We start from the raw sequence: 25,538 nt of genomic DNA, 5'->3' as shown, positions 1-25,538 counted from the left end.
TCGATTGTTTGTTTGGTTGGTTTGTTTGTTTCAAGGATAAAGGTAAGGAAAGGCCCAGCCTTAGACTAAATCTTTATCTTTGTTGAATAAAGTCAATCCAATTCAGACAGTAGCCAATGATAGTTTTTGTGTGCACGCTTCAATCCCTTTTAGTCCTCTGTGCACCCGGATCCAATTTGAAATCGTGACAAAAACCCTAACTGAAATCATACGATTCTTTAGCCTATAATGCTGCGTCGCCAAAAGTAACGGTCAAACGTGTTTTTCCCGTAATAAAACTATGCACAGCTCGAAAATATGGCCACGAACAAATTCGAAGAAAGAAGAATAACAACATTTGAGTTATAATATTTATAAACGTCATATGACTGAACTTTGGGGACATTATTGTATTAGTGTGTGAGTATTGATTACAAGAACAACAAGAACAACAACAATCCAAGAACAATTTCTTTATATCCTTACAAACCTATAACTGTGACACAAAATTGCACTGATGTTTTTAAAGCTGGAAGCTTCCAACATATAAATGTTCAGTAAAGAAAGAGAGAAAGAAAGAAATAGCAAGAAATAACTCATAATAGAAGTAGACCGCACATATTGAGACCTTACGCACGAGCTCCAATGTAATTACTTGACGTCATCGCTTTTCGTAGATACACATGACGTCATATGTATGACACAAGCAATTCGTGTCTGGTTCCAACCATTTCCGATACCTACGGACTGCTCACACCACTTTTCACACAACGTTGAATAGCGGACAGAGCAGTTTACAAAATGAACGACCCAAGAATTGCTTGGATTCAGACCAAGGTTTTTCAAGGTCTGAATATGCCAGACTCTGACTATGAACGGTTTGAAGACTTTTTAGACCGCGACAATGGAGATGAGGGAAGACGTCTCCTCAGATTTCTCAACGACACGCCTTCCCAAGAGGAGGACATGGTTTTATTTTACAAAATCGTGCGAAAGGAAGAGAGAGAAGTGACCGTTGAATACGGTAAGTTTGGGACGCCGAGCTCAGTAGTAAAATGCAGTCTGCGATAATGTGACATGTAGCAAATTACAGTCTGATTATCAGGCAAGCAACAACTACTCTGAACAGAAGCCTGAAACGTGAGAGCACACCGGTACGGGACAAGAAACCGGTGTCAGGGCACAGGCAGAAGGTATCGTTCACTGGACCACCACTATCATAGGCGGAAGGTATCGTTCACTGGACCACCACTATCATACTATTCATAGTAAGTCTTACTATGATAGTGGTGGTCCAGTGAACGATACCTTCCGCCTGTGGTCAGGGCAGCAAAAATAACACCAAGAAATAAAGAAGCCTGAAATAAATTCGGTAAAGTTGACTTCGCGAACTCTCACTTCACGAAGCTCGCTGCACACAGCTGTGGCACTGAATTGTCGTAAAACAAATACTTCGCAAAGTCTTCGAGGAGTCAACTTCGGGTTCAATCAAGGACAGCCTCAAACACTTAGGAGAAATAAGGACAAATATGAATCAATGTAGAGACACCGGCACGGTTGGCCTAGTGGTAAGGCGTCCGCCCCGTGATCGGGAGGTCGTGGGTTCGAACCCCGGCCGGGTCATACCTAAGACTTTAAAATTGGCAATCTAGTGGCTGCTCCGCCTGGCGTCTGGCATTATGGGGTTAGTGCTAGGACTGGTTGGTCCGGTGTCAGAATAATGTGACTGGGTGAGACATGAAGCCTGTGCTGCGACTTCTGTCTTGTGTGTGGCGCACGTTATATGTCAAAGCAGCACCGCTCTGATATGGCCCTTCGTGGTCGGCTGGGCGTTAAGCAAACAAACAAACAAACAATCAATGTAGAGACATTGGCCATATAAACTGCAAAGGCTTTTGAGCTAACAAGTCTTTAAAAGTGGTCTTGGTCTTTGTCTCTTTACTCTTTCAAATTTTAATGACAGCATTTGCGCATGCGGCGTGGCGTCAGGCAAATTCCAACAACACATGATTACTTTTCCCTCATTATGGAATAACCTGCCCGCTTTGGCTCAGACCTCCAGCTTGGCATACTTCACTTTTCAGCCAATTGTATTTTTGCGTTTTTGCTTTGTTTTGTTTGCTCCTTATTTGTGACCCTCCACCACGGAATGAGTCGCATACATGTCACCTTTGCATGATTTTCATATTATTACATTGTCCTAAAGAGTTTTTTATGCTCTATCCAGTGGTGAAAACCCGTTTTAGAAAAGAGCGAAAACTGTTTGAGTTATAAGCCTGTGACTAAGGTGACCCTCACACTGTTACCAGACACTCCCCGGACTTATATTGAACCTAGCGCAGAACCGCGCGAGGTGACATGCGACTCATTTCGTGGTGGAGGGTCACATCTACGTTTGTGTATACTTAAATAGTGTGTACACTCTCCATCTTTGACTCCGAAGAACTCTAGATAACTAGCCACCCCGCTCCAACCCTAAACACTTACTTTGTCTTTTCCTCCTCTCATTCTTGTTGATTACTTTTCTTGCTTTCGTCCCATTGTTTCTGTTCTTTTTCCAAATGTGTTCTATTATCTCTGTCTGTCTGTCTGTCTGTCTGTCTGCCTGTCTGTCTGGCTGTCTGTCTGGCTGTCTGTCTGTGTCTGTCTGTCTGTCTGTGTGTGTGTCTGTCTGTCTGTCCGTCCGTCAGTCTCTCTCTCTCTCACACACACACACACACACACACATACACACACACACACACACACACACATATACACACACACACACACACACACACACACACACACACACTCGCCCCCCCACCCTCTTCCGAAAATAAAATAATCGTCAAACGACACGCATTTGACTTGTTCTGGTCTCCTGGTTATCGCTTTCACTTCGTTTCCTCTGCACTTTCTCCAAACTTGTTTCCACTGTCTCTTTTTCTCTCTCCTTTTCTGTTTGTTATCAAAAATGTGTTGTCAACAACAAGACACATCAACTAACCTGTCATCGTGTATGACAGATCCTGAACCAGCACCGGTGTCATCTCAACACTCCATGAAATCCACTGACGGAGATGAGTCCCTGGCCTCCGCCTCTGCGCCCCGAAAAGGTCAGTCTATAGATACACGCCGGTGTAACACGAAATTTTTACTCCACGAAAAATTGACTCCGCAGTAAAAATTTCGTACGAAATTTGTTACTCCTAGTACACCTGTCGTACGAGAAACGAACTCCCCAAGCAAAGAAAAAAATACTCCCTCCACGAAATTTGACTCCCCAAATGTTTGCTTCCAGTACAAATCTCGTACGCAAAAATGGTATGCGGGCGAAGGGATAATGCCAATATGTGATCTCACGCAAACGAATGTCGCCCTACCCCTCCCTCCACCCCTTCCACCACCAGGACTAACAGGGGACAAGGGAGTAAAAGTTGCGTACACCTGGCGTGGGCAGTAAGTTGCTCGTGTTAGGGTGGAGTAATCTATTCGTTATTTATTCTTCAGAGGAATAACATTGTCGTACGAAATGTTTACTCGGAACACACCTGTCGTGGGGAGTAATTTTCTCGTGTTATTGGGGAGTACTTTTTTCGTAAATGGCGTACATTTTTCGTACAAAATGCTTAATCCGATCCGGAGTAAAATCTCGTGGGAGTAATTTTCTCGTGTTACACCAGAGTGAATTAAGTGTCTGCCTGATTCAAAGTCAGGCGGACTATGGAAAATGAGTCTTTATTTCTAACGCGGCGGAGAGCGAACAACTAGGACACCTTGTAAAAGAAAAAGATGTCTCCCAGGAGCCCAAAAGTCCAACCGCAAAATATAGGCTTGGACTTTCTGTACTAGGAAAGGTATTCCGCTCAAATTCCAGGAATAAAATGTCCGTCTGTGGTGTTTCGTGTGACTCTTTTTCCCAGTGGACATGTTTTTACATTTAATCAAGTTTTGACTAAATGTGCTACACATGTTGACACGTATATTTTTTTCACGTATGACTATTTTTAGTCCTTTTGTATAATGTACAAGTTTTTCTGAACCGCATGTAAATGAGAGAGTATGTGTGCAAACAGAAAATACAGTTACCATATTTGTTATCTTGTGTTTTATTAATTGAATAAAAATATTAAAAAAAAATTTTTAAAATATAAAAAAAGTTTTGACTAAATGTTTTAACATATATAGAGGGGGAATCGAGACGAGGGTCGTGGTGTATGTGTGTGTGTGTGTGTGTGTGTGTGTGTGTGTGTGTGTGTGTGTGTGTGTATAGATCAGTTCACAGAAAACTTATGGACCGATCTTCATGAAACATCACATGAGAGTTCCTGGGTATGATATCCCCAGACCATTTGTTCTTTTTTTATATAAATGTCTTCGATGACGTCATATCCGGCATTTCGTGAAACTTGAGGCGGCACTGTCACGCCCTCATTTTTAAACCAAATTGGTTGACATTTTGGTCGAGTAATCTCCGACAAAGCTCGGACTTTGGTATTGCATTTCAGCGTGGAGGCTTAAAAATTGATCAATTAGTTTGCTCATTAAAGTTGTCATTGAAATGAAATTGTCCCAAACAGATTCAAATCTGATTGCATCGTATTCTTCATCAAATTCTGAATCTAAAAATATATACATATGTTATGTTTACTCTTAAAATGTGATCACAATTAACGAAATTAGATTAATTAGTTCTACCATTAAAATGTAAGAAATCGATCCAAAAAGGGTTTCGTGTTATTCTTTATCATTTCCTAATTCTAAAACCATATAGATATCGTGTTTTATTTAAAACAAGCTCAGAAAGTTCAAAAGAATACAGAAAAGCGCGCTTTATTGCTTACCGCTATTCTGCCTCGTCAATTTCACTTCGTGTTGCACGGGAAAACTGCCGTGGGGATGACGTACGAAGCTGTATTGTCTCAGTTTAAAAAAATGCAGTGCGTTCAGTTTCATTCTGTGACTTCAACAGCTTGACTAAATGTAGTAATTTCGCCTTACGCGACTTGTCTCCTTTTACACCGGCTGTCTGTATGTGTGTGTTCGTGTGAGTGAATACATCGATGGATGGATGGATTGGAGGACGGACGAAAGAATGGAAATAAGTATGGATGGATGAATTGTCGGTTGGAAGGCCTGCTGGCCAGACGCGCTGTGGGCATACACGATGGATAATTAGCTAAAGGGCTGTTTCGGTGGTTGAAAGGAAAGATAATGTGTGTGTGTGTGTGTGTGTGTGTGTGTGTGTGTGTGTGCGTGTATGTGTGCTTGCGAGCGTGCGTACTTGTATGCGTGAGTACGTGTGTGTGTGTGTGTGTGTGTGTGTGTGTGTGTGTGTGTGTGTGTGTGTGTGTGTGTGTGTGTGTGTGTGTGTATGTATATGTGCCTGCGTACGCAAGCGTGTTTGCGTACTGATATGTTTGTGTTTTTGACTGTTCGCTCTTGCTTGCTTGTTTCAACCATACAACCTCTGCTACTCACGCACCAGAGAAGAAAGGCAAAGGCAAGGGGGGAAAAGGCAAGGGGAAGAAGAAGAAAAAGAAAAGACCGCCAACACCGCCAGAGATCATTGAAGAGCCCCAGGAAAAACTCACCGTAAGTATAGGTTCTGCATCACTGTAGATTCGTAATCATACGAGAGAAAATGTAAGTGTTACGCCCTCACGGCAAAGCCATTAGGGGCATGTTACACGGGAAAACCCGGCTTTGAATGAAAATAAAAAATAAAAATGCGGGGGGGATGTAGACAGCTGGCTGCCGGCTGCTAGAGGAGACCTTAAATGGGCTAGGGACCGGGTTGGGTCGTCTTGGGTCAGTGCTCAAATGGTTACTTTATTGGCTGTTGGCCGAACGGACACCCGGGCTTCATATTTTTGCATGCATGTATTCGTGTTTCCAAGGCCTGAGGCTTTCGCTGTGACCCTGGGATCTTTATCGTGCGCATGCGTGCACACGGGGGTGTTCGGACACCGAGGAGAGTCTGCACAAAGTTGACTCTGGGACACACATCCCGCGCCGAACTTGGGGGTTGAACCCACGCTGATAGTAACAACCGGTTTTAAAGCCAGCGCCTCTACCGACTGGGCAAACTCCCCCTCCCCCCCCCCAATTTGTTGGGGTCAAGAAGTTCCATGGAGGGCGGGGGGTATGGAGTAACACATAGTGTTTTGCTCAGAACATTCCCACCCAAGCAGAGCCGCGCTAGGGGTACGCATAACCGGTACTGTGAAGCTGGCAGTCAGTGCTATCAAATGTCGTCTGTGTCTACCACTCGGTGGTGACTTAATGTGGGTCTATGTAAGCAGATGCCAGCGCAAGCAATCTGATGCAGAGTCAGGAGGCGGTTTGGTACAAGAGAACTTTAGAGGCCACAGCCTCGGCCGTCTAAGGGATCCCTGTGTCTGGAGGCACATTTGGTTTCTGAGGTTCAAGCGGAGCTGTTGCCTCCGCTCCCAAGTTCCCGTGTCTGGAGGCGTTTTTGGTATGGAAGCAAACCTGTAGGTTGGGGCCTCTGCCTTTCAGGATTCCAGGACTACAAAATGTGTGTCTTGGGACACATTTAGCTTAAGATTCCAGAAGTGGATCTGTGCTGTGCTGGGTCTGCTGCAAGCACACTAGAACCAGCTCGCAACAGTTGAGGTGAACAGATTGGTGACCAAGACCATCATCGGTTTCTCTCCGAGTGATGGGTGTGGGCGGAGAAAGTCTCCCAGACTGAGAGCATTCTCCCTTCTGTAGCGGATGAGACAAGACATCTCTTCCTTGAGAGTGTCACAACCTTCAAACACGTGTGTGAGGTGTCCAATCTTACCACACTGACAGACTACCTTGTCCCAGTAGATGCGGCTGCTGACCGTGCTCAAGCTACGCAACAGGCTCATGGGTCTCGGGGGGAGTGGGAGGTGGTGCCCTTTCCTATTGTAGGGGAGGTGTATCCATCCTCTCTCTTCACATGTTTGTGACAGTGTCTGCTCTCTTTCCTCTCTTTTTAGCTTGGCTAGCAGCAGTTTGGCTTCCTGGCAGGAGAGCCGAATGTCTGTCACTGGCATGGTTGACATAGCCGCTGCTTTTGCTGCTCTGTCCGCCATTTCATTTCCCCGGATTCCTGTGGGGGATGGCAGCCACATGAGGGAAAAGTCTGTTCCTTTTGTCATAATTTGGTGGGCTAAGAAATGAATTTCAGTTTGCATCTCTCGTCTGTTCTTGGTGCCATATGCAAGTGCTTGCAACGAGGATTTTGAGTCCGTAAGGATGACCACCCTCAGAGGTGGGGTTGGCAGATCGTTTATCAGTGTGCAGGCCATGTAGATAGCAAATAACTCTGCAGAGAAGATGCTGATCCCCTTGTTTAGCTTGTATTTTCGTGTTATATCAAGTCCAGGAATCGACAAGGCACACCCAGCCTCCCCTGACTGCAGGATCGAACCATCTGTGAAGACCTGCAGGTGGCTTTTAAATCGTTGATCGATCTTTTCTTTTGCAACTGTGGCTAGCAGCATTGGGTCTTCTGCCTTTTTGAGGCCGTCTCCATAGTCCATGATCAGATTTGGGGCTTCAAGCAGCCATGGAGGGTAAGGAAGAGTACCACCTGTAACCAGCTTTTCCTTGGACAGGCCACTCGGTTCCCATATGCCCTTCACATGGTTGTATATTGGGAGCACTGTTTGGTATGTATGAGTCTTGGATTCAAGAGCTTTGTATTGCATGTGGTCGGTATCTCCCATGTCTGGGGTAAATACTTCCACTGCCGTGTTTGGGACACAGTGTATTCTGACAGCCAGTTGTGCACATCTGAGATGGCATTCCTCTTTCAGTGGCAGCCAAGGCCTTTGAGCTATCTACCGAAAAAAACGTGTTCATGGCCTTCACAGGAGTGCAGCTTGTCAAAAGGACATGTTCCATTACCATAAATGGGGTGCAGCTGGTGCCAGCAGAAAAAACCAAGTTCTTGGGAGTGACATTCACAAGCTCTCTCAGTTGGGACCCACACATAGACTTACTTGAGAGAAAAGCTCAACGCTCTCTAAACCTGATAAAGGTTCTGAGCAGAGAGTCGTGGGCAGCCGGAAAACCATTGATCCATCTTGTCCGTGCCCTTGTTCGGTCGCGCCTCAGCTACGGCCAAGAGGCTTTCTTTGCAGCTCCAGACAGTCAGTGGGTAAAGCTTGAAAGAGTAGAAAGAGCCGCTCTCAAAGTGGCGCTGGGGGTCCCCAGATCGGCAGTCTCCACTCTATTTTACCAGGAAGTGGGATCGTAATCATACGAAAAATAGATATAACATTGTATTTGTAAAAATAAAAAGGTTTTTTTTATAACCGCTTGACGAGTGGATCGCATTCCATGTGTGGTTCACATAAGGTTTTCATGAAATATTAAGACAACTAAGAAAAGAGTGTGTGCGTGTGTGTCCCACCCCCGCCCCCTTTGCTTTCTGTGTGTGTGTGTGTGTGTGTGTGTGTGTGTTTGTGTGTGTGTGAGAGAGTGTGTGTTTGTGTGTTTGCGTGCGTGCGTGCGTGCGTGTGCGTACGTGTGTGCGTGCGAATATGCGTTAATGCGTGCGCATATGAGTACGCACGCATGCATGCGTGTATACTTGTGCGCGCTCTGATTCATATAACTGTATGAGCACAACTGTGTGCAGAGAATTGAGATCCAGATATAAATGTATGACAACCAAAACTGTGTGCAGAGAATTGAGATCCAGATATGAATGTATGACAACCAAAACTGTGTGCAGAGAATTGAGATCCAGATATGAATGTATGACGACCAAAACTGTGTGCAGAGAATTGAGATCCAGATATGAATGTATGACAACCAAAACTGTGTGCAGAGAATTGAGATCCAGATATAAATGTATGACGACCAAAACTGTGTGCAGAGAATTGAGATCCAGATATAAATGTATGACGACCAAAACTGTGTGCAGAGAATTGAGATCCAGATATTAATGTATGGCAACCAAAACTGTGTGCAGAGAATTGAGATCCAGATATTAATGTATGGCAACCAAAACTGTGTGCAGAGAATTGAGATCTAGATATAAATGTATGACAATCAAAACTGTGTGCAGAAAATTGAGATCCAGATATAAATGTATGACGACCAAAACTGTGTGCAGAGAATTGAGATCCAGATATTAATGTATGACGACCAAAACTGTGTGCAGAGAATTGAGATCCAGATATTAATGTATGACAATCAAAACTGTGTGCGAAGAATTGAGATCCAGATAAAATTGTATGACAACCAAACCTGTGTGCAGAGAATTGAGATTCAGATATAAATGTATGACGACCAAAACTGTGTGCAGAGAATTGAGATCCAGATATAAATGTATGACAACCAAAACTATGTGCAGAGAATTGAGATCCAGATATAAATGTATGACAACCTAAACTGTGTGCAGAGAATTAAGATCCAGATAAAATTGTATGACAACCAAAACTGTGTGCAGAAAATTGAAATCCAGATATAACTGTATGACAACCAAATTGTGTGCAGAAAATTGATATAGAGAATAGAAGTATAAATCCGCCTATAGGGCGACCATTGTAAAAAGAGGTTTTATGGCTACCAGTGCTATATCCGTTGTTTTTAAAGCAAATTTTGTAATTACATTTGCTAAGTGACCTACACCAAAGAGTCATGAATTGACTGTGAAAATCAGTCAAGATTAAGATATAGTTGTTTTACATCGTCGCCTTAATGATGATGATATGTTTACACTCAGTTAAAAAAAAATATTTGTATAAGTAACGTGGTTGTCTGAAGACCCTTTTTGGCAAAGGACGGCCTAAGTCTCAAAATCACGTATTCAATTTTGTGCTCAAACGGTAAATCCCAACTTGATGCGATTTACAAGCAAGATACATTAGGCACTGTCTCCTCGATAGCGCATGGGGTCAATGTTGTCAGGCCAATGGAATTGGAGAAAAGGCGCCAAAACTTAGGGCGACCGACCTTCGGTCGCCCTAAATCAAAAGTGTTGTAAAATGGGGGCTTTAGGGCGACATTTGGTCGGCTTAAGATTTATATATATAGAGAGAGGTTACAACACGAGTGCTTTTTTATATGGCTTGTATTTCAGTTAAGACCCAGCGGATGAATATCAAGGGACTCACGAGCCTATATATATATATAACTAGATGAATACCCGCTTCGCCGGCTTTGCCGGGTGTGCGCCCGCTTCGCCGGCGCACACACGAAGGAAGGGAGATAAACGCGCAAAACACTGGAGAAGATAAGGAAGAGTTAATGGGAATGGATGTACAGAAAAACCAAAATCGGTTCAGCGCTGGGCGCTGAGAGCACGTGTTGAACATTTTCATCGACCAGATTGTGTCCGGGGTCTACCTGAATATGCCCACCAAATTTGAAGCAGATCCATCGAGAACTTTGGCCGTGCATCGCGAATACACAGACAGACAGACACACACAAGCCGTATATAGATATAGATAGATAACCACAACTGTTTGCAGAGAAAGGTAATTTGTTGGAACGTTTGTAATTGACAAAACAATAATTATGTTTTTTAATAACAAACGTTCCAACAACTCACCTTTCTTGTGTTTTGTTTTTGGAACGTTGGCATTCTCTTTGTTCTTGGATTTGTGTGCAGAAAATTGAGATCCACGTGTTCTGGGTGTATGACGTCTTCATGGTCCATAACCACCTGCCCCAAGAGCACTATGACCAGCCATATGTCTGGTTCCTCAGGACCTCAAAGGGCTCTGTGCCAGGTGAGTACGGCTGTCCCAGTGCTGTTCCGAAGTCCTTTACAGGGTAACTACCGAAACATGCCACCAATACAAATGCTACTAACGTCTACATGTGTTGAGCGAATCAGTTCATATTTAGTGTGTTATTAACTTCAGCTTATGCATGATCATAACACGAAGTGTGAAATGTGTAGGTCAATTGGTTTGACTTTTTTGTTCTTTCGAAATAAAACCAAAATGGGCCGATCGACTCAACAGTAGGAGGTTCGACATTGAGCAGTCCCCAATCTCATCCGATTTAAACCTTCCAGACTTTTACCTTTTGGGAAATCTGAAGGTCTAAGTGTACACAAACACCCCATGGCATCGGTGGCCTGAAGACATTAATTACAACCAATCTGGGGGGTTTAAATAGGGCGAGTGTGGCTACCCCTCAATGTCAAACCACCTTGTTTTGAGTCGATCCCTGAGTTTGGATATTTGTTTTCGAAAGAGCACACAAATCAGAGCATGTGACCTTTAAACGTGAAACTTTGTGATGTGATAATGCATCGGCTGAATCTAATGTCTACCAAATAATTATGAAGTAATTCGTTGTCCAGATGTAGAATTTTTTTGAATTTTTATGTGTGACATTTTTGGGAGTCACCCTGTACTTGAACAACCCACACACGCACATGCATTCTTCACTCTACAAGACGAATACAAATACAAATACAATAAAATACCCTTCACGATGAACGTCAGAAAATATAATGGCGTACCGTCCTTCCGCGTACACGATCATGTTAAACGCCATACAAAAAAAAGTGACGTTTCAATCAAGTTGTCAAACCCTTGATTTTTTGTGAATATTTTAAAGATTGTGAACATTTTATGACCGGTCCTTAACGTTTTTTGACTCACATGCGAAGCAAAAGTGAGTCTATGTACTCACCCGAGTCGTCCGTCCGTCCGTCCGGACGTCCGGACGTCCGTCCGGACGTCCGGACGTCCGGAAAACTTTAACGTTGGATATTTCTTGGACACTATTCAGTCTATCAGTACCAAATTTGGCAAGATGGTGTATGATGACAAGGCCCCAAAAAACATACATAGCATCTTGACCTTGCTTCAAGGTCAAGGTCGCAGGGGCCATAAATGTTGCCTAAAAAACAGCTATTTTTCACATTTTTCCCATTTTCTCTGAAGTTTTTGAGATTCAATACCTCACCTATATATGATATATAGGGCAAAGTAAGCCCCATCTTTTGATACCAGTTTGGTTTACCTTGCTTCAAGGTCAAGGTCACAGGAGCTCTTCAAAGTTGGATTGTATACATATTTTGAAGTGACCTTGACTCTGAACTATGGAAGATAACTGTTTCAAACTTAAAAATTATGTGGGGCACATGTTATGCTTTCATCATGAGACACATTTGGTCACATATGATCATGGTCAAGGTCACTTTGACCCTTATGAAATGTGACCAAAATAAGGTAGTGAACCACTAAAAGTGACCATATCTCATGGTAGAAAGAGCCAATATATAAGCACCATTGTACTTCCTATGTCTTGAATTAACAGCTTTGTGTTGCATGACCTTGGATGACCTTGACCTTGGGTCAAGGTCACATGTATTTTGGTAGGAAAAATGTGTAAAGCAGTTCTTAGTGTATGATGTCATTGCTGTCAAGGTCAAGCATGTGAGTCGTATGGGCTTTGCCCTTCTTGTTTGAAGAGTAGATGTGTCCAGACTTTCCTGTGGAATCAGAGCATCTTTTCACTTATATCGATCGACACATCATCAACAACGAGTGTGGCTTATGTGCAGAGTGGGATTATTTTATTTTTTTTAATGAAATGTCGGATTTGGCTGATTGTACTTCGGGTAATCTTGAACTTTAGCGTGTTAAATTCATAATTCCGAGGCATTTAAGTCTCCAAATTTGTAGAACCTGCACTTGTAATCATAACATAGACCCCTTTTGAAGTTACGGAATGAACTCCGATGAACTGTACGAATGCATTCCGTTTACATGGGTCAAAGAAGGAATTATCCGTAGGAGCGGAAAAGGGAGACAAGTCTTTCGTGTAAATGATGTCCCATCGTGACAATGCACGCCATTTTCGGTGCATTTTCGTCGATTGAATCGAACAACCAAATTAATTAATTATGCTTAAGTTTGGAGCTCAATCCGTCAATTAATTTCACGACAAATGTTCTTTGGCTTGCCTACATGGACTTTTTATCAAAAAATAAGTAAAGAATGTCACTGGATTCTGAGCTATGAATTTAACACGCTAAAATTCAAGATCAGTATCCAACCTGGCTGTTGATTTTTGGCATGTGTTCAATTTAAGAATTTTAGATTCGACACTTATTCCTTCAACACTTGAAATAAGTAGAATCCCCTTCGATGTAAGCATTCTCGGTGTGGATAGCGTCCCTTTAAGAAGAGGCCTTGACCCTTGATAGCAAATCTATCAGGGAGAAAGGTGGACTAGGCCAGTGGACTCAAAATAAGGTGGGATCGGCCCTCAGGACCTGTGATTAAACCTCTCAACTTAAATTTTATTTGTATCCAATGTAAAAGCGGTGAACAGGATCGCGCACGCGAGACGAATGAATCGCTAAAAATTAAAGACACCGAAGCACTCAACAGCTTTAACTACACAGATCTGTCGGTATCCCGAAAATGAGGGTCCGCTATTTCGAGTTTCCACTCATTTGACCACCTTGACTGTACGTCTTACGGACAACTAACTACACACTAAAATCAAGACTGTAGCAAGGGAGACAAAAACCGTAAGTGGCTCTATGACCTTGCAGCAAGTTGATTCCCTCCCCTGGAGACCTTTTTGTCAAATTTATTTAAGCTGGATGTTTTTCGCTTTCATTGACTCTCCTGAGTAATTGGTGAGTATTCGGATTCATATGTGTCCGTGTGAATGGACAAAAAACTGAACGTTGAAGTTTTTAAAGCTAGACCTCTGATATTTTGCACACTTTTAGGGTTCGATGATCTCACGAAGTGACCCCAGTTTAGTTGACCCTCGTCAAATTCGGGGTCATGTTCGTTTCATAAAATCTTAACGTTGAGGTTATCTCGGATGTTTTTGAAGCTAGAGCTTTGATACTATGCACACTCCTTGGGTTTGATAATCTCCCGACTTGACGTAAGTTTGTTGACCCTCGTCCAATTTTGGGGTCACAAGTCACTGTTCATGTTCGATTCATAATAGCTTAATATTGATGTTATTTCAGGCGTTTTTGAAGTTAGAGCTTTGAAACTTTGAACAACTTTGAACACTTCAAGGCTTTGACAATCTACCGACGTGACCCTAGTTTGGTTGACCCCCGTCACATGGGGTCACAGTGGGGTCAACAGGTGTTGATAATCAGCAGACATGACCAAAATGTGGCTTGTTTTCATCAAATTTTAGAGTCCCAGCATAAAAATGTTAGCTGGAGAAGATTTTCACAACTGAAAATGTCCACTGAGCTATCATGGAAAAAAGTCGTGACCACATTAAGCTATGATGTCATTGTTTGATTTGGTCACAGTCTTGGCTAGACTCTTGGTGATGACTTCATGTTATGATGTCATAGTGTCAGAAATGAGGTCACTCAAGTGTTTGACTATACATAGTTTGTCTGGGCTAGCCAAAGCTCAGTTTGGGAAAGAAACTGAGTAATAAGTAGAGGTTACATGCCGAGTCTCAGTGATTATCAAAAATAATTGTCGAAGTTTGCGGATCATGAAAAATGCGAGCTTCAGCGAGCTTTTTCATGACCGCGAACTGAGACCATTATTTTTGATAATCACCGAGACGAGGTATGTAACCTCTTTATTCCTCCTTTCTTCAGTTATTCAAAGAAAAGAGGAGTTTTTGTGCGAAAGTTTGATCGAATCATATTCACCCAACCAGTCTACCTGCGCAGGCGATCGAATAATGCGCGGTTGTATAGTTCCGTGCAAATCATTCCATTCTGTTAACACTTCTTGTCAGTTTCCATGTTTTGAACTAAAATCAAGTACACAGTTATGTTGTCATTCTGCTGTGGCGGTAAAGGCAGAAAGTGTGTGTTCTGTTCATGTTTTGGTATCGCTCAGGAAATGTTCTTTTCTCGAATGTGACTAGCAGACGAAGTTTTACACCCGTGTTCCGACGTTAAAAACTGTATGAAGTTCAGTTTTCTGGGGCAAAATAGTGTATGAAACCGCTGCATGTTCTTTAAGTTGATTAAATGTTTGCAATTGATTGCGTGTGATCTGTTTATAAAATGAAATATTGTTGAAAACTGACCGTCGGATTGCAGTCTTGTCGATGCAGCCGAAATCTGGAAGGGGAACTACTCGTGTCGCTAGACAAAGTATGAGAGTTACTTTTCCTTGGAATCTTGCTAGCGATAAACGATTGTGCACGGCAGATCTGAATTCAGAAAACAACCAAACTCATGGATTTTATATTGAGATTCATGTGTTTAAGCCTGTAGTTGCTGGTTTAAATGCGGTATGGCTGTATTGTTTGCTCCAGAAATGTATATTTTGTACATTAGAGTGTTCTGAACTTTTGAGTCGCAAAAAGTAGATCCACAATGTGTACAGTCTCTACCCATGAGCTATCGAGGATTCAGGCCCGTTGTTGGGTACGTGATTTTGGTTGTTGGGTAAGTTACCGAAAAATAACTAGCCCTACAAGTTTACAGAGAGAAATAAGCAGAGGGGGGAATAATAATGATTCTAATCTAAGTTATTGAGACATATTATTGAGATAATAAGCTACATGCCACTAACAGAGCATATGAGAAGAATCTATGCAAGTCGAAAATGAGATGAGACACAGCGGCTTCTATTTTTAGATCAGTGGGATTCACTGTGGCACAGGCACATGCAATCTGTCAGAAAAAAAACTTTTGCTTTAATTGAGCCGCAGGAAATTTATGGTCATTTGGTATTGTGGAGAAGATAAGCTACATGTCATTCATTAATTCTGAGTCTCGCTTAGGCAAAGGGCGGAAGAATACGCTCTGTGCAAAAGTTAGCGCACTCCAAGAGTGCGCTAACAGTTTTAAGCGCATCGCCATTAGCCAATCAACTGGTTCACATCAGTCATGTGACACCAGCACTTACTGACAATTTAAGTTATTGATACATCACAGTGCGCTAAGAGATTTATAGTGCAAATCGAGAAAATGAATTATTGAACGAAGCGCAAAGCGCTGAGTTCAATAATTTTCAAGATTTGCTCTATAAATCTCTTAGTGCACTGTGATTGTTTCAATAACGATATTGTCAGTTACGAGAATAGATTGGAACGTTTGAAAAGGCACATTTTTCTGCCAGCGTTTGGATCAATTGTGGACAGGTCGAGTTAGATCTACTTTTGTGTGTGTGTCGGCTTTGCACATTTCGGGGGTATTGACGGTTTCATCGCCGACCATGCATTTTACGATTTGATTACCCTCTGTACCGTTTCATCGAGTAGCAACTAACAGTATGAGTTACATTTGTGCGAAATGTACCCGTTAGCATACAGTTTCACTTATGTAATAATTACTGGTATAAAAAAAACCATGTACTGAAATGTTCTATGCTCCCCAAAAAATGAATGACCTCCAAGCAACTGAGTGGCGTCCCCTGATGTCAAACGACTCGTTCGTACGGAACGCGGATCGTATCAACTGATGCAGGAAATTGATGCATCCCAAACCAAGAATTTGATGCATCATTTTCACAAAAGGATGCATCATTTTCAAAAAGGATGCATCATTTTCAAAAACTGATGCATCCGATACGAAAATGATGCATCCTTTTTGAAAATGATGCATCCTTTTGATGCATCCTTTTGATGCATCACTTTCGGTTTTGTATGCATGCGAAATATCATTCATTTCCGGTCTTTCCGTAAGAAATGCCTGAGCACGGAAAAACTTGAAATGACATTTTGACGAATATAAACAGATTGGTTAGATAAAACAAAAATAAACGTACAACATACCATTAAATATGGAACAAGTCAAAGTCTCAGCATTATGCATTTTAAGGCATTTTATGTTTTGTTTGTGGTTTGTCTTTTGTGCACACGAAGTTTTGACGCTCTTGACCTTCGACTCAAACTCGTTTTCCGACGTTTTCAACATGGCCGAAGAAGAATCGTTTTTGACTGGTGTTCGGCGAACCTTTTCTTATTGTGCAAATGTTTTGCGATCGGGATCTTACACACAAGAAGCCCTTGAACGGTAAGTGTTTTTGAGTCACTTGAGAAAAAGTGACTCTATGTAATCGGTCAGTGTTAGTCTGTCCGGCCGGCCGTCCGGCCGGCCGTCCGTAGACACCACCTTAACGTTGGACTTTTCTCGGAAACTATCAAAGCGATCGGGCTCATATTTTGTTTAGTCGTGACCTCCAATGACCTCTACACTTTAACGATGGTTTCGTTGACCTTTGACCTTTTTCAAGGTCACAGGTCAGCGTCAAAGGAAAAATTAGACATTTTATATCTTTGACAAAGTTCATCGGATGTGATTGAAACTTTGTAGGATTATTCTTTACATCAAAGTATTTACATCTGTAGCCTTTTACGAACGTTATCAGAAAAACAAGGGAGATAACTAGCCTTTTCTGTTCGGCAACACACAACTTAACGTTGGGCTTTTCTCGGAAACTATAAAAGTGACCGGGCTCAAATTTTATGTGAACGTGACTCATTGTGTTGTGAATAGCAATTTCTTCCTGTCCATCTGATGCCTCATATAATATTCAGAACTGCGAAAGTGACTCGATCGAGCGTTTGCTCTTCTTGTTTGAAATGCAAAGTGTATGTCTGTCTTAAGTGTTGACGGAACCAGAAAATTCTGATGCATCCAAACGATGCATCAAATTCGTGGTTTTGGATGCATCGATTTCCTGCATCAGTTGATAGAAATAGTTCGTTTCGCTTCGTATTCCGGTTCAAATTTTGCTTTTTGCTCGGCACTTTCCAGGAAAACCCGAGAATTCTGATGCATCCAAACGATGCATCAAATTCTTGGTTTTGGATGCATCAATTTCCTGCATCAGTTGATACGATCCGCGTTCCGTACGTTCGTTCCCTCATTCGCAAACACATAAAGTTGGCATGGTATTTCTCGCAATGCATGCGCACCTGCATTCATCTGGGAGGTTGGTGCTATGATTACATGGTAAGAATGTTTTGAAGCCTTCGCGTATTCTGTTTACATCGTAGTTGTCTTGAAATATGCGAAAACCGTTCATTACAGTCCTGAACTGATGATGTCGTCTGCTACATACATACGAGTAGGACAGTCTATTGAATCAGTCGACTTCCAAATGCTGCTTTGTCCAGCTCGAAATATGTCAGAAAAAAAACCTTCTGCCTTTAGCCGCGGGAAATTTTAGGGTCTAGCAATCATTGTTTGGTATTGTAGAGACAATAAGCTACATGCCACTAACACAGCGGCTGAGAGGAAAGTCGAAAGAAGAGGCCAGACTCACTGTGGCACAGGCGCATGAAATCTGTCAGAAAAAAACCCACTTCTGCTTTTATCCGCGGGACATTTAGGGTCAAGCATCATTTGGTAATGTGGAGAAGATAAGCTACATGTCACTAACACGGAGGATGAGAATAATCTTCTCAAATCAAAAGAAAGGGCACAGCCTCGCTTTGGAAAAGGGCGGAAGAATACGCTCTCTGGAAAAGTTAGCGCACTCCAACAGTTTTAAGCGCATTGCCATTAGCCAATCAACTGTTTCACATCAGTCATGTGACACCAGTACTTACTGACAATTGTTTTTTAAATCTCTTTTTTCTAAAATAAGTTGATGGATATTGAGTATGTCAGGCTAGTGTCGTACTAGTGAAGGAGGTTGGGGGTTGTGTACGTCTGAATATGTGAAATATTCTTATGGTTGAAAAACTAAATGGATTGATACAGGTCACATGGATCAAGTTTGTGTCAATCAGTCGGACGTGAAAGTTCTCTTGAACATTATCTTATGAAGCTGGAAAAGCTTTTTTAAAAATCTTTTTTGGGGGTGGGGGGGGGGGTGGGGGGCGGGGTCACAGCTAGTGGAATCCTTATTAAGACCTACAAAACCCTAATGGGCATGACGAAGGAGAGTCGTATAAAGCATTTGCCACTTTTATTTCGTGAATTTGTACAGCAAATTGCGTTGAATCCCCATAGTTCCATCGGGGACAACGGATTCAAAGACGGACTTTGGATTTGGAGATAGTGAAGAGGACGATGAGCGCATTATACGGGAGGAGATTCTCACCGAACACTTTGAGTGGGGCGTTCACCGACACAACAGCTTCCTCAATTTGCTGAAACAGCTTGATGACGTGAGTTGGGGGGGGGGGGGGGGAGAGGTGTACGAATTGTGGGGTTGGTTAGATGACTTTTTATCCCCGAGTACGCTAGTACTTGGGCTCAGCAGACTTTAATCGTGTGTCTGTGTGTGTGTGAGTCTGTGTGTGTGTGGGTGTGTGTCTTTCTCCACTTAACAGCTTATTGCTGGGAAGCTACTGGGCGCAGTTCGTTCAAAAGTTGATACACTAACGTGATAATAGGTCCGATTGATCGTATTAAAACTTCATAATGTTACCTGGGACCTAAATGCGAAATAATCCACAAAAACGACTCTTGGCGGTGGGCGCAATTCGCGGTGGGATAGAACTGCTGTTCGGCTAATAGAACAGCCAGCCAGTTGGTGGCTTGGTGGAAAGCACGTCCGCCTATGGCCAAAGTGATCCGGGTTCGATTCACGGCATGGGTGATCTATTATTTTTATTATTGTTTTTATTAAATTCTTGTTTACTATTGTTTATCCCCGAGTACGCTAGTACTTGGGCTCAGCAGACTTTAATCGTGTGTCTGTGTGTGTGTGAGTCTGTGTGTGTGTGTGTGTGTGTGTGTGTGTGTCTTTCTCCACTTAACAGCTTATTGCTGGGAAGCTACTGGGCGCAGTTCGTTCAAAAGTTGATACACTAACTTGATAATAGGTCCGATTGATCGTATTAAAACTTCATAATGTTACCTGGGACCTAAATGCGAAATAAACCACAAAAACGACTTGGCGTAGGACGAATTCAAACGGCAACAGCCAGCCTCATAGAACAACCTGCCAGCACCCAATAGCCTTAAATTTCACTGATAGAATTGTCAGAGTTGGTGGCTTGGTGGTAGAATGGCCAGAGTGATCCGGGTTCGATTCCCGGTATGGGCGGTCTTTTTTTTTCAATTCTTGTTTACTATTGTTTATTATGAACGTTTTAATGTTTTATTTTACTCTAATAAATTTTTTTATTGTGTAAAATAAATGAATATAATTATATATTTTTTTTTTAAATCCACGTGCACAAGACAAAAAACTTTCATACTGGGGGAGCGAGCCTGTCTGAAGAGTACTCGGGTCCAGCGCGAGCGTTTTTTTTTTTATCTCTTTGATGCTCAATGATGCTCCCTGGTTTTTGCATACACACACACATCCACGCACGCGCGCACCCAAGCAAGCACGCACGCACGCACGCACCCACCCCCCCCCACACACACATTCACACATTATTAAAGGTATACACTTAAAAGGTTTGTTTTTTTTCAAATGTACAACGGCAAGGAAAAAGGGTTTAAACAAAAACCCGGAAGAAGAGCTATAATCATGGAATTGTCCGGGGGAAGTTGTCCGAGGGCCAGTTAGCATGCTACCGTGGAAAACACTAGTGTTTTCAGTGAACGACATTCACAATGTGTGGACAGGTGTACGCCCCTCTACTGCACTACCACCGGGAAGGCGTGGAAGACGCCGCCATCCAGAAGCAACGCAAGGCTACCCTACACAGTCCCCTGATAATGTCCTCTGATGGACATCCACTGCCTCCGGTCAGTTCTTAGGGCTAGACTTAGTATATGAGTGGGAGGGCTACCATGGATACAAATCCCCTGACAATGTCCACTGAGGGGATGTCCCAGGTCAGTTCTGAGGGTTAGACTTAGTATATGAGTGGGAGGGCTACCATGGATACAAATCCCCTGACAATGTCCACTGAGGGGATGCCCCAGGTCAGTTCTTAGGGTTAGACTTAGTATATGAGTGGGAGGGCTACCATGGATACAAATCCCCTGACAATGTCCACTGAGAGGATGCCCCAGGTCAGTTCTTAGGGTTAGACTTAGTTGTGAGTGGGAGGACTACCATGGATACAAATCCCCTGACAATGTCCACTGAGGGGATCTCCCAGGTCAGTTCTTAGTGTTAGACTTAGTATATGAGTGGGAGGGCTACCATGGATACAAATCCCCTGACAATGTCCACTGAGGGGATGTCCCAGGTCAGTTCTTAGGGCTAGACTTAGTATTCGAGTGGGAGGGCTACCATGGATACAAATCCCCTGACAATGTCCACTGAGGGGATGTCCCAGGTCAGTTCTTAGGGCTAGACTTAGTATTCGAGTGGGAGGGCTACCATGGATACAAATCCCCTGACAATGTCCACTGAGGGGATGCCCCAGGTCAGTTCTTAGGGTTAGACTTAGTATATGAGTGGGAGGGCTACAATGGATACAAATCCCCTGACAATGTCCACTGAGGGGCCGTCTCAGGTCAGTTCTTAGGGCTAGACTTAGTATATGAGTGGGAGGACTACCATGGATACAAATCCCATGACAATGTCCACTGAGGGGATGCCCCAGGTCAGTTCTTAGGGTTAGACTTAGTATATGAGTGGGAGGGCTACCATGGTAACAAATCCCCTGACAATGTCCACCGAGGGGATGCCCCAGGTCAGTTCTTAGGGTTAAACTTAGTTGTGAGTGGGAGGGCTACCATGGATATCAATCCCCTATCAATGTCCACTGAGGGGCTGTCCTAGGTCAGTTATTTGGGCTAGACTTAGTGTATGAGCGGAAGGGCTACCATGGATATCAATCCCCTATCAATGTCCATTGAGGGGCTGTCCTAGGTCAGTTATTTGGGCTAGACTTAGTGTATGAGCGGGAGGGGCTACCAAAATGAAGCAGGGGTCCAGAGGCTGGCCAGGCCTGTGCTCTGATGTTGTAGGAATTTAGCGTTTGAAATGGTTATTTTCGGGCTCTCCCTGAGAGAAAAAAAAGAAGTACATTTGATGGGTAAAAGGGGGGGGGGGGGGGGGATTCCGAAACCCAGGACATCCAGTCCTGGTTCTTGTCTAACTTGGAAAACCCCTTTTTTTCAGAAATCCCAAACCAGACAGACTGCTAACGATCCAAAATCCAGGATCACAAAAACACAACTGAGAACAAACAAACAAACAAACAAACAAACAAACAAACAACAGTAAGGGATAGCTATTGGAACACATGTCATGCTTGCCAATTCATTTTCAAAGTTTTGCAGTTGATTCAAAAACTAAAACGTTCCAATATTTTCCCTTTTTCATATCTCCCGTTTTAAGAATTGCCAGCCCATACATTCTGAGCTTGTTTTTTTTCTCAGATTTCGTATTCATAACATCTGTAAATATATCTCTATGCTAAGACTTCCTCTCATCTAACACCTGATTTTCCTAAAGGAGGGGTTGGAGTGGAGAATGTCAGGGGTAGGGGCTTGGTTGTTCTACTGTACTAAGCTGCTGTATTGACTCTTAAGTTTGTGTTGTTACGTCCGTCCGTCCGTCCCTCCAGCCGTCCGTCCGTCCGTCCCTCCAGCCGTCCTTCCGTCCGTACCTCCAGCCGTCCGTCCGTCCGTCCGTCCGTCTGTCTGTCAGTCTGTCTGTCTTTCTGTCTGTCTGTCTGTATCTCTTTCTGTAAATTTGCTAAAATGTGTATTTACAAAAGAAAATAGATGAGCATTGTAAATTACAAGGGAACTTCCTTTCTATGTCAGCCTTCAAACACTGACAAAATACGGTATTACAAGGGAGGGAATCGACTTAAAATAATGAGGTTTATGAACAAAACATAAGAGAAAGGAGGGTCTAATTAAAAAGGAGCAAGTCTTAGAATAGGGAGGGGGGAGGGGCCTTTAAAAGGGGGGTTCCACTGTACTGCCCTCCTGTTTAAACCGAATATCAGTGTGTGTGTGTGTGTGTGTTTGTGTGTGTGTGTGTGTGTGTGTGTGTGTGTGTGTTTGTGTGTTTGTGTGTGTGTGTGTGTGTGTGTGTGTGTGTGTGTGTGTGTGTGTGTGTGTGTGTGTGTGCGTGCGTGCGTGCGTGCGTGCGTGTGTGTTGTTAAACTCATGCTGTTGTTGATGTTGTTGCTTTTCGGTTGTTGTTATTTTCCCATTCCCTTCCCCTTTCAATACATCCCGGTATCGTCCGCCAAATCAGATATTATATTACTTTTTAAGAACTCGTGTATAAGCTTTGCTTGTGCTCCTTTTTACATTTAGTCAAGTTTTGACTAAATGTTTTAACATAGAGGGGGAATCGAAACGAGGGTCGTGGTGTATGTGCGTGTGTGTGTCTGTGTGTGTGTCTGTGTGTGTGTGTGTGTAGAGCGATTCAGACTAAACTACTGGACCGATCTTTATGAAATTTGACATGAGAGTTCCTGGGTATGAAATCCCCGAACGTTTTTTTCATTTTTTTGATAAATGTCTTTGATGACGTCATATCCGGCTTTTCGTGAAAGTTGAGGCGGCACTGTCACGCCCTCATTTTTCAACCAAATTGGTTGAAATTTTGGTCAAGTACTCTTCGACGAAGCCCGGGGTTCGGTATTGCATTTCAGCTTGGTGGCTTAAAAATTAATTAATGACTTTGGTCATTAAAAATCTGAAAATTGTAAAAAAAATTAAAAATTTATAAAACGATCCAAATTTACGTTTATCTTATTCTCCATCATTTGCTGATTCCAAAAACATATCAATATGTTATATTTGGATTAAAAACAAGCTCTGAAAATTAAATATATAAAAATTATTATCAAATTTTTTTTTTCGAAATCAATTTAAAAACACTTTCATCGTATTCCTTGTCGGTTCCTGATTCCAAAAATATATAGATATGATATGTTTGGATTAAAAACACGCTCAGAAAGTTAAAACGAAGAGAGGTACAGAAAAGCGTGCTATCCTTCTTAGCGCAACGAATACCCCGCTCTTCTTGTCAATTCCACGGGCACTGCCTTTGCCACGGGCGGTGGAGTGACGATGCTACGAGTATACGGTCTTGCTGCGTTCAGTTTCATTCTGTGAGTTCGACAGCTACTTGACTAAATATTGTATTTTCGCCTTACGCGACTTGTTACATTTAGTCAAGTTTTGACTAAATGTTTTAACATAGAGGGGGAATCGAGACGAGGGTCGTGGTGTGTGTGTGTGTGTGTGTCTGTGCGTGTGTGTGTGTGCATGTGTGTGTGCATGTGTGTGTGTGTGTGTGTGTGTGTGTGTGTGTGTCTGAGCTTGTGTGTGTGTCTGTGCTTGTGTGTGTGTCTGTGTGTGTGTGTGTCTGTGCTTGTGTGTGTGTAGAGCGATTCAGAGTAAACTACTGGACCGATCTTTATGAAATTTGACATGAGAGTTCCTGGGTATGATATCCCCGGAAGCTTTTTTCTTTTTTTCGATAAATGTCTTTGATGACGTCATATCCGGCTTTTTGTAAAAGTTGAGGCGGCACTGTCACACCCTCATTTTTTAATCAAATTGATTGAAATTTTGGCCAAACAATCTTCGACGAAGAACTTCGGTATTGCATTTCAGCTTGGTGGCTTAAAAATTGATTAATGACTTTGGTCATTAAAAATCTGAAAATTGTAAAAAAAAAAAATAATTATAAAACGATCCAAATTTACGTTCATCTTATTCTTCATCATTTTTTGATTCCAAAAACATATAAATATGTTATATTTGGAATAAAACAAGCTCTGAAAATTAAAAACATTAAAAATTATGATCAAAATTAAATTTTCGAAATCAATTTAAAAACACTTTCATCTTATTCCTTGTCGGTTCCTGATTCCAAAAACATATAGATATGATATGTTTGGATTAAAAACACGCTCAGAAAGTTAAAACGAAGAGAGGTACAGTAAAGCGTGCTATGAAGCACAGCGCAACCGCTACCGCGCCAAACAGGCTCGTCACTTTCACTGCCTTTTGGACTAGCGGCGGACTACGTTCAATTTCATTCTGTGAGTTGCACAGCTTGACTAAATGTAGTAATTTCGCCTTACGCGACTTGTTACATTTAGTCAAGTTTTGACATAGAGGGGGAATCGAGACGAGGGTCGTGGTGTATGTGTGTGTGTGTGTGTGTGTCTGTCTGTCTGTCTGTCTGTGCGTGGGTGTGTGTGGAGCGATTCAGACCAAACTACTGGACCGATCTTTATGAAATTTAACATGAGAGTTCCGGACATTTTTTTCATTTTTTCGATAAACACCTTTGATGACGTCATATCCGGCATTTTGTAAAAGTTGAGACGGAACTGTCACACCCTCATTTTTCAATCAAATTGATTGAATTTTTGGCCAAGCAATCTTCGACGAAGGCCGGACTTTGGTATGGCATTTCAGCTTGGTGGATTAAAAGCTAATGAATGGGTTTGGTCATTAAAAATCAGAAAGCTCTGAAAATTAAAAATATGAAAATTATGATTAAAATTAATTGACTAAAATCGATTTTAAAAAAATTCATCTTATTACTTGTCGGTCCCTGATTCCAAAAACATATAGATATGATATGTTTGGATTAAAAACAAACTCAGTAAGCTAAAAAGAATAGACATACCGAAAAGCGTGTTAGCCTGCTCAGCGCAACCACTACCGCACTATTCTGCATGGCTTGTCGATTTCACTGCCTTTGCCACGAGCGGTGGACTGACGAAACTACGAGTATGTGGTCTTGGTGAAAAAAGCAGTGCGTTCAGTTTCATTCTGTGAGTTCGACAGCTT

General features: G+C 42.5%; 1 protein-coding gene across 1 annotated transcript in view; it reads left to right on the top strand.

Annotated features, from left to right (window-relative positions):
* The first annotated feature begins 705 nt into the window (after positions 1 to 705).
* Positions 706 to 25,538, top strand: part of LOC138975684 (dynein axonemal heavy chain 10-like) — a 186,492-nt gene continuing 161,659 nt past the window's right edge. The window contains exons 1-6 of the mRNA XM_070348421.1: positions 706 to 1,003; positions 2,988 to 3,077; positions 5,450 to 5,556; positions 10,584 to 10,704; positions 18,858 to 19,015; positions 20,430 to 20,552. Coding sequence (XP_070204522.1) covers positions 781 to 1,003; positions 2,988 to 3,077; positions 5,450 to 5,556; positions 10,584 to 10,704; positions 18,858 to 19,015; positions 20,430 to 20,552 — 822 coding nt within the window. The 5' untranslated portion in view covers positions 706 to 780. The remainder of the gene's footprint in view (positions 1,004 to 2,987; positions 3,078 to 5,449; positions 5,557 to 10,583; positions 10,705 to 18,857; positions 19,016 to 20,429; positions 20,553 to 25,538) is intronic.

Source organism: Littorina saxatilis, linkage group LG9 (assembly GCF_037325665.1).
Source record: "Littorina saxatilis isolate snail1 linkage group LG9, US_GU_Lsax_2.0, whole genome shotgun sequence".
Lineage (NCBI taxonomy): Eukaryota > Metazoa > Mollusca > Gastropoda > Littorinimorpha > Littorinidae > Littorina > Littorina saxatilis.
The sequence above is the reverse complement of the archived record's forward strand: the minus strand, read 5'-3'. Positions and strand labels throughout refer to the sequence as shown.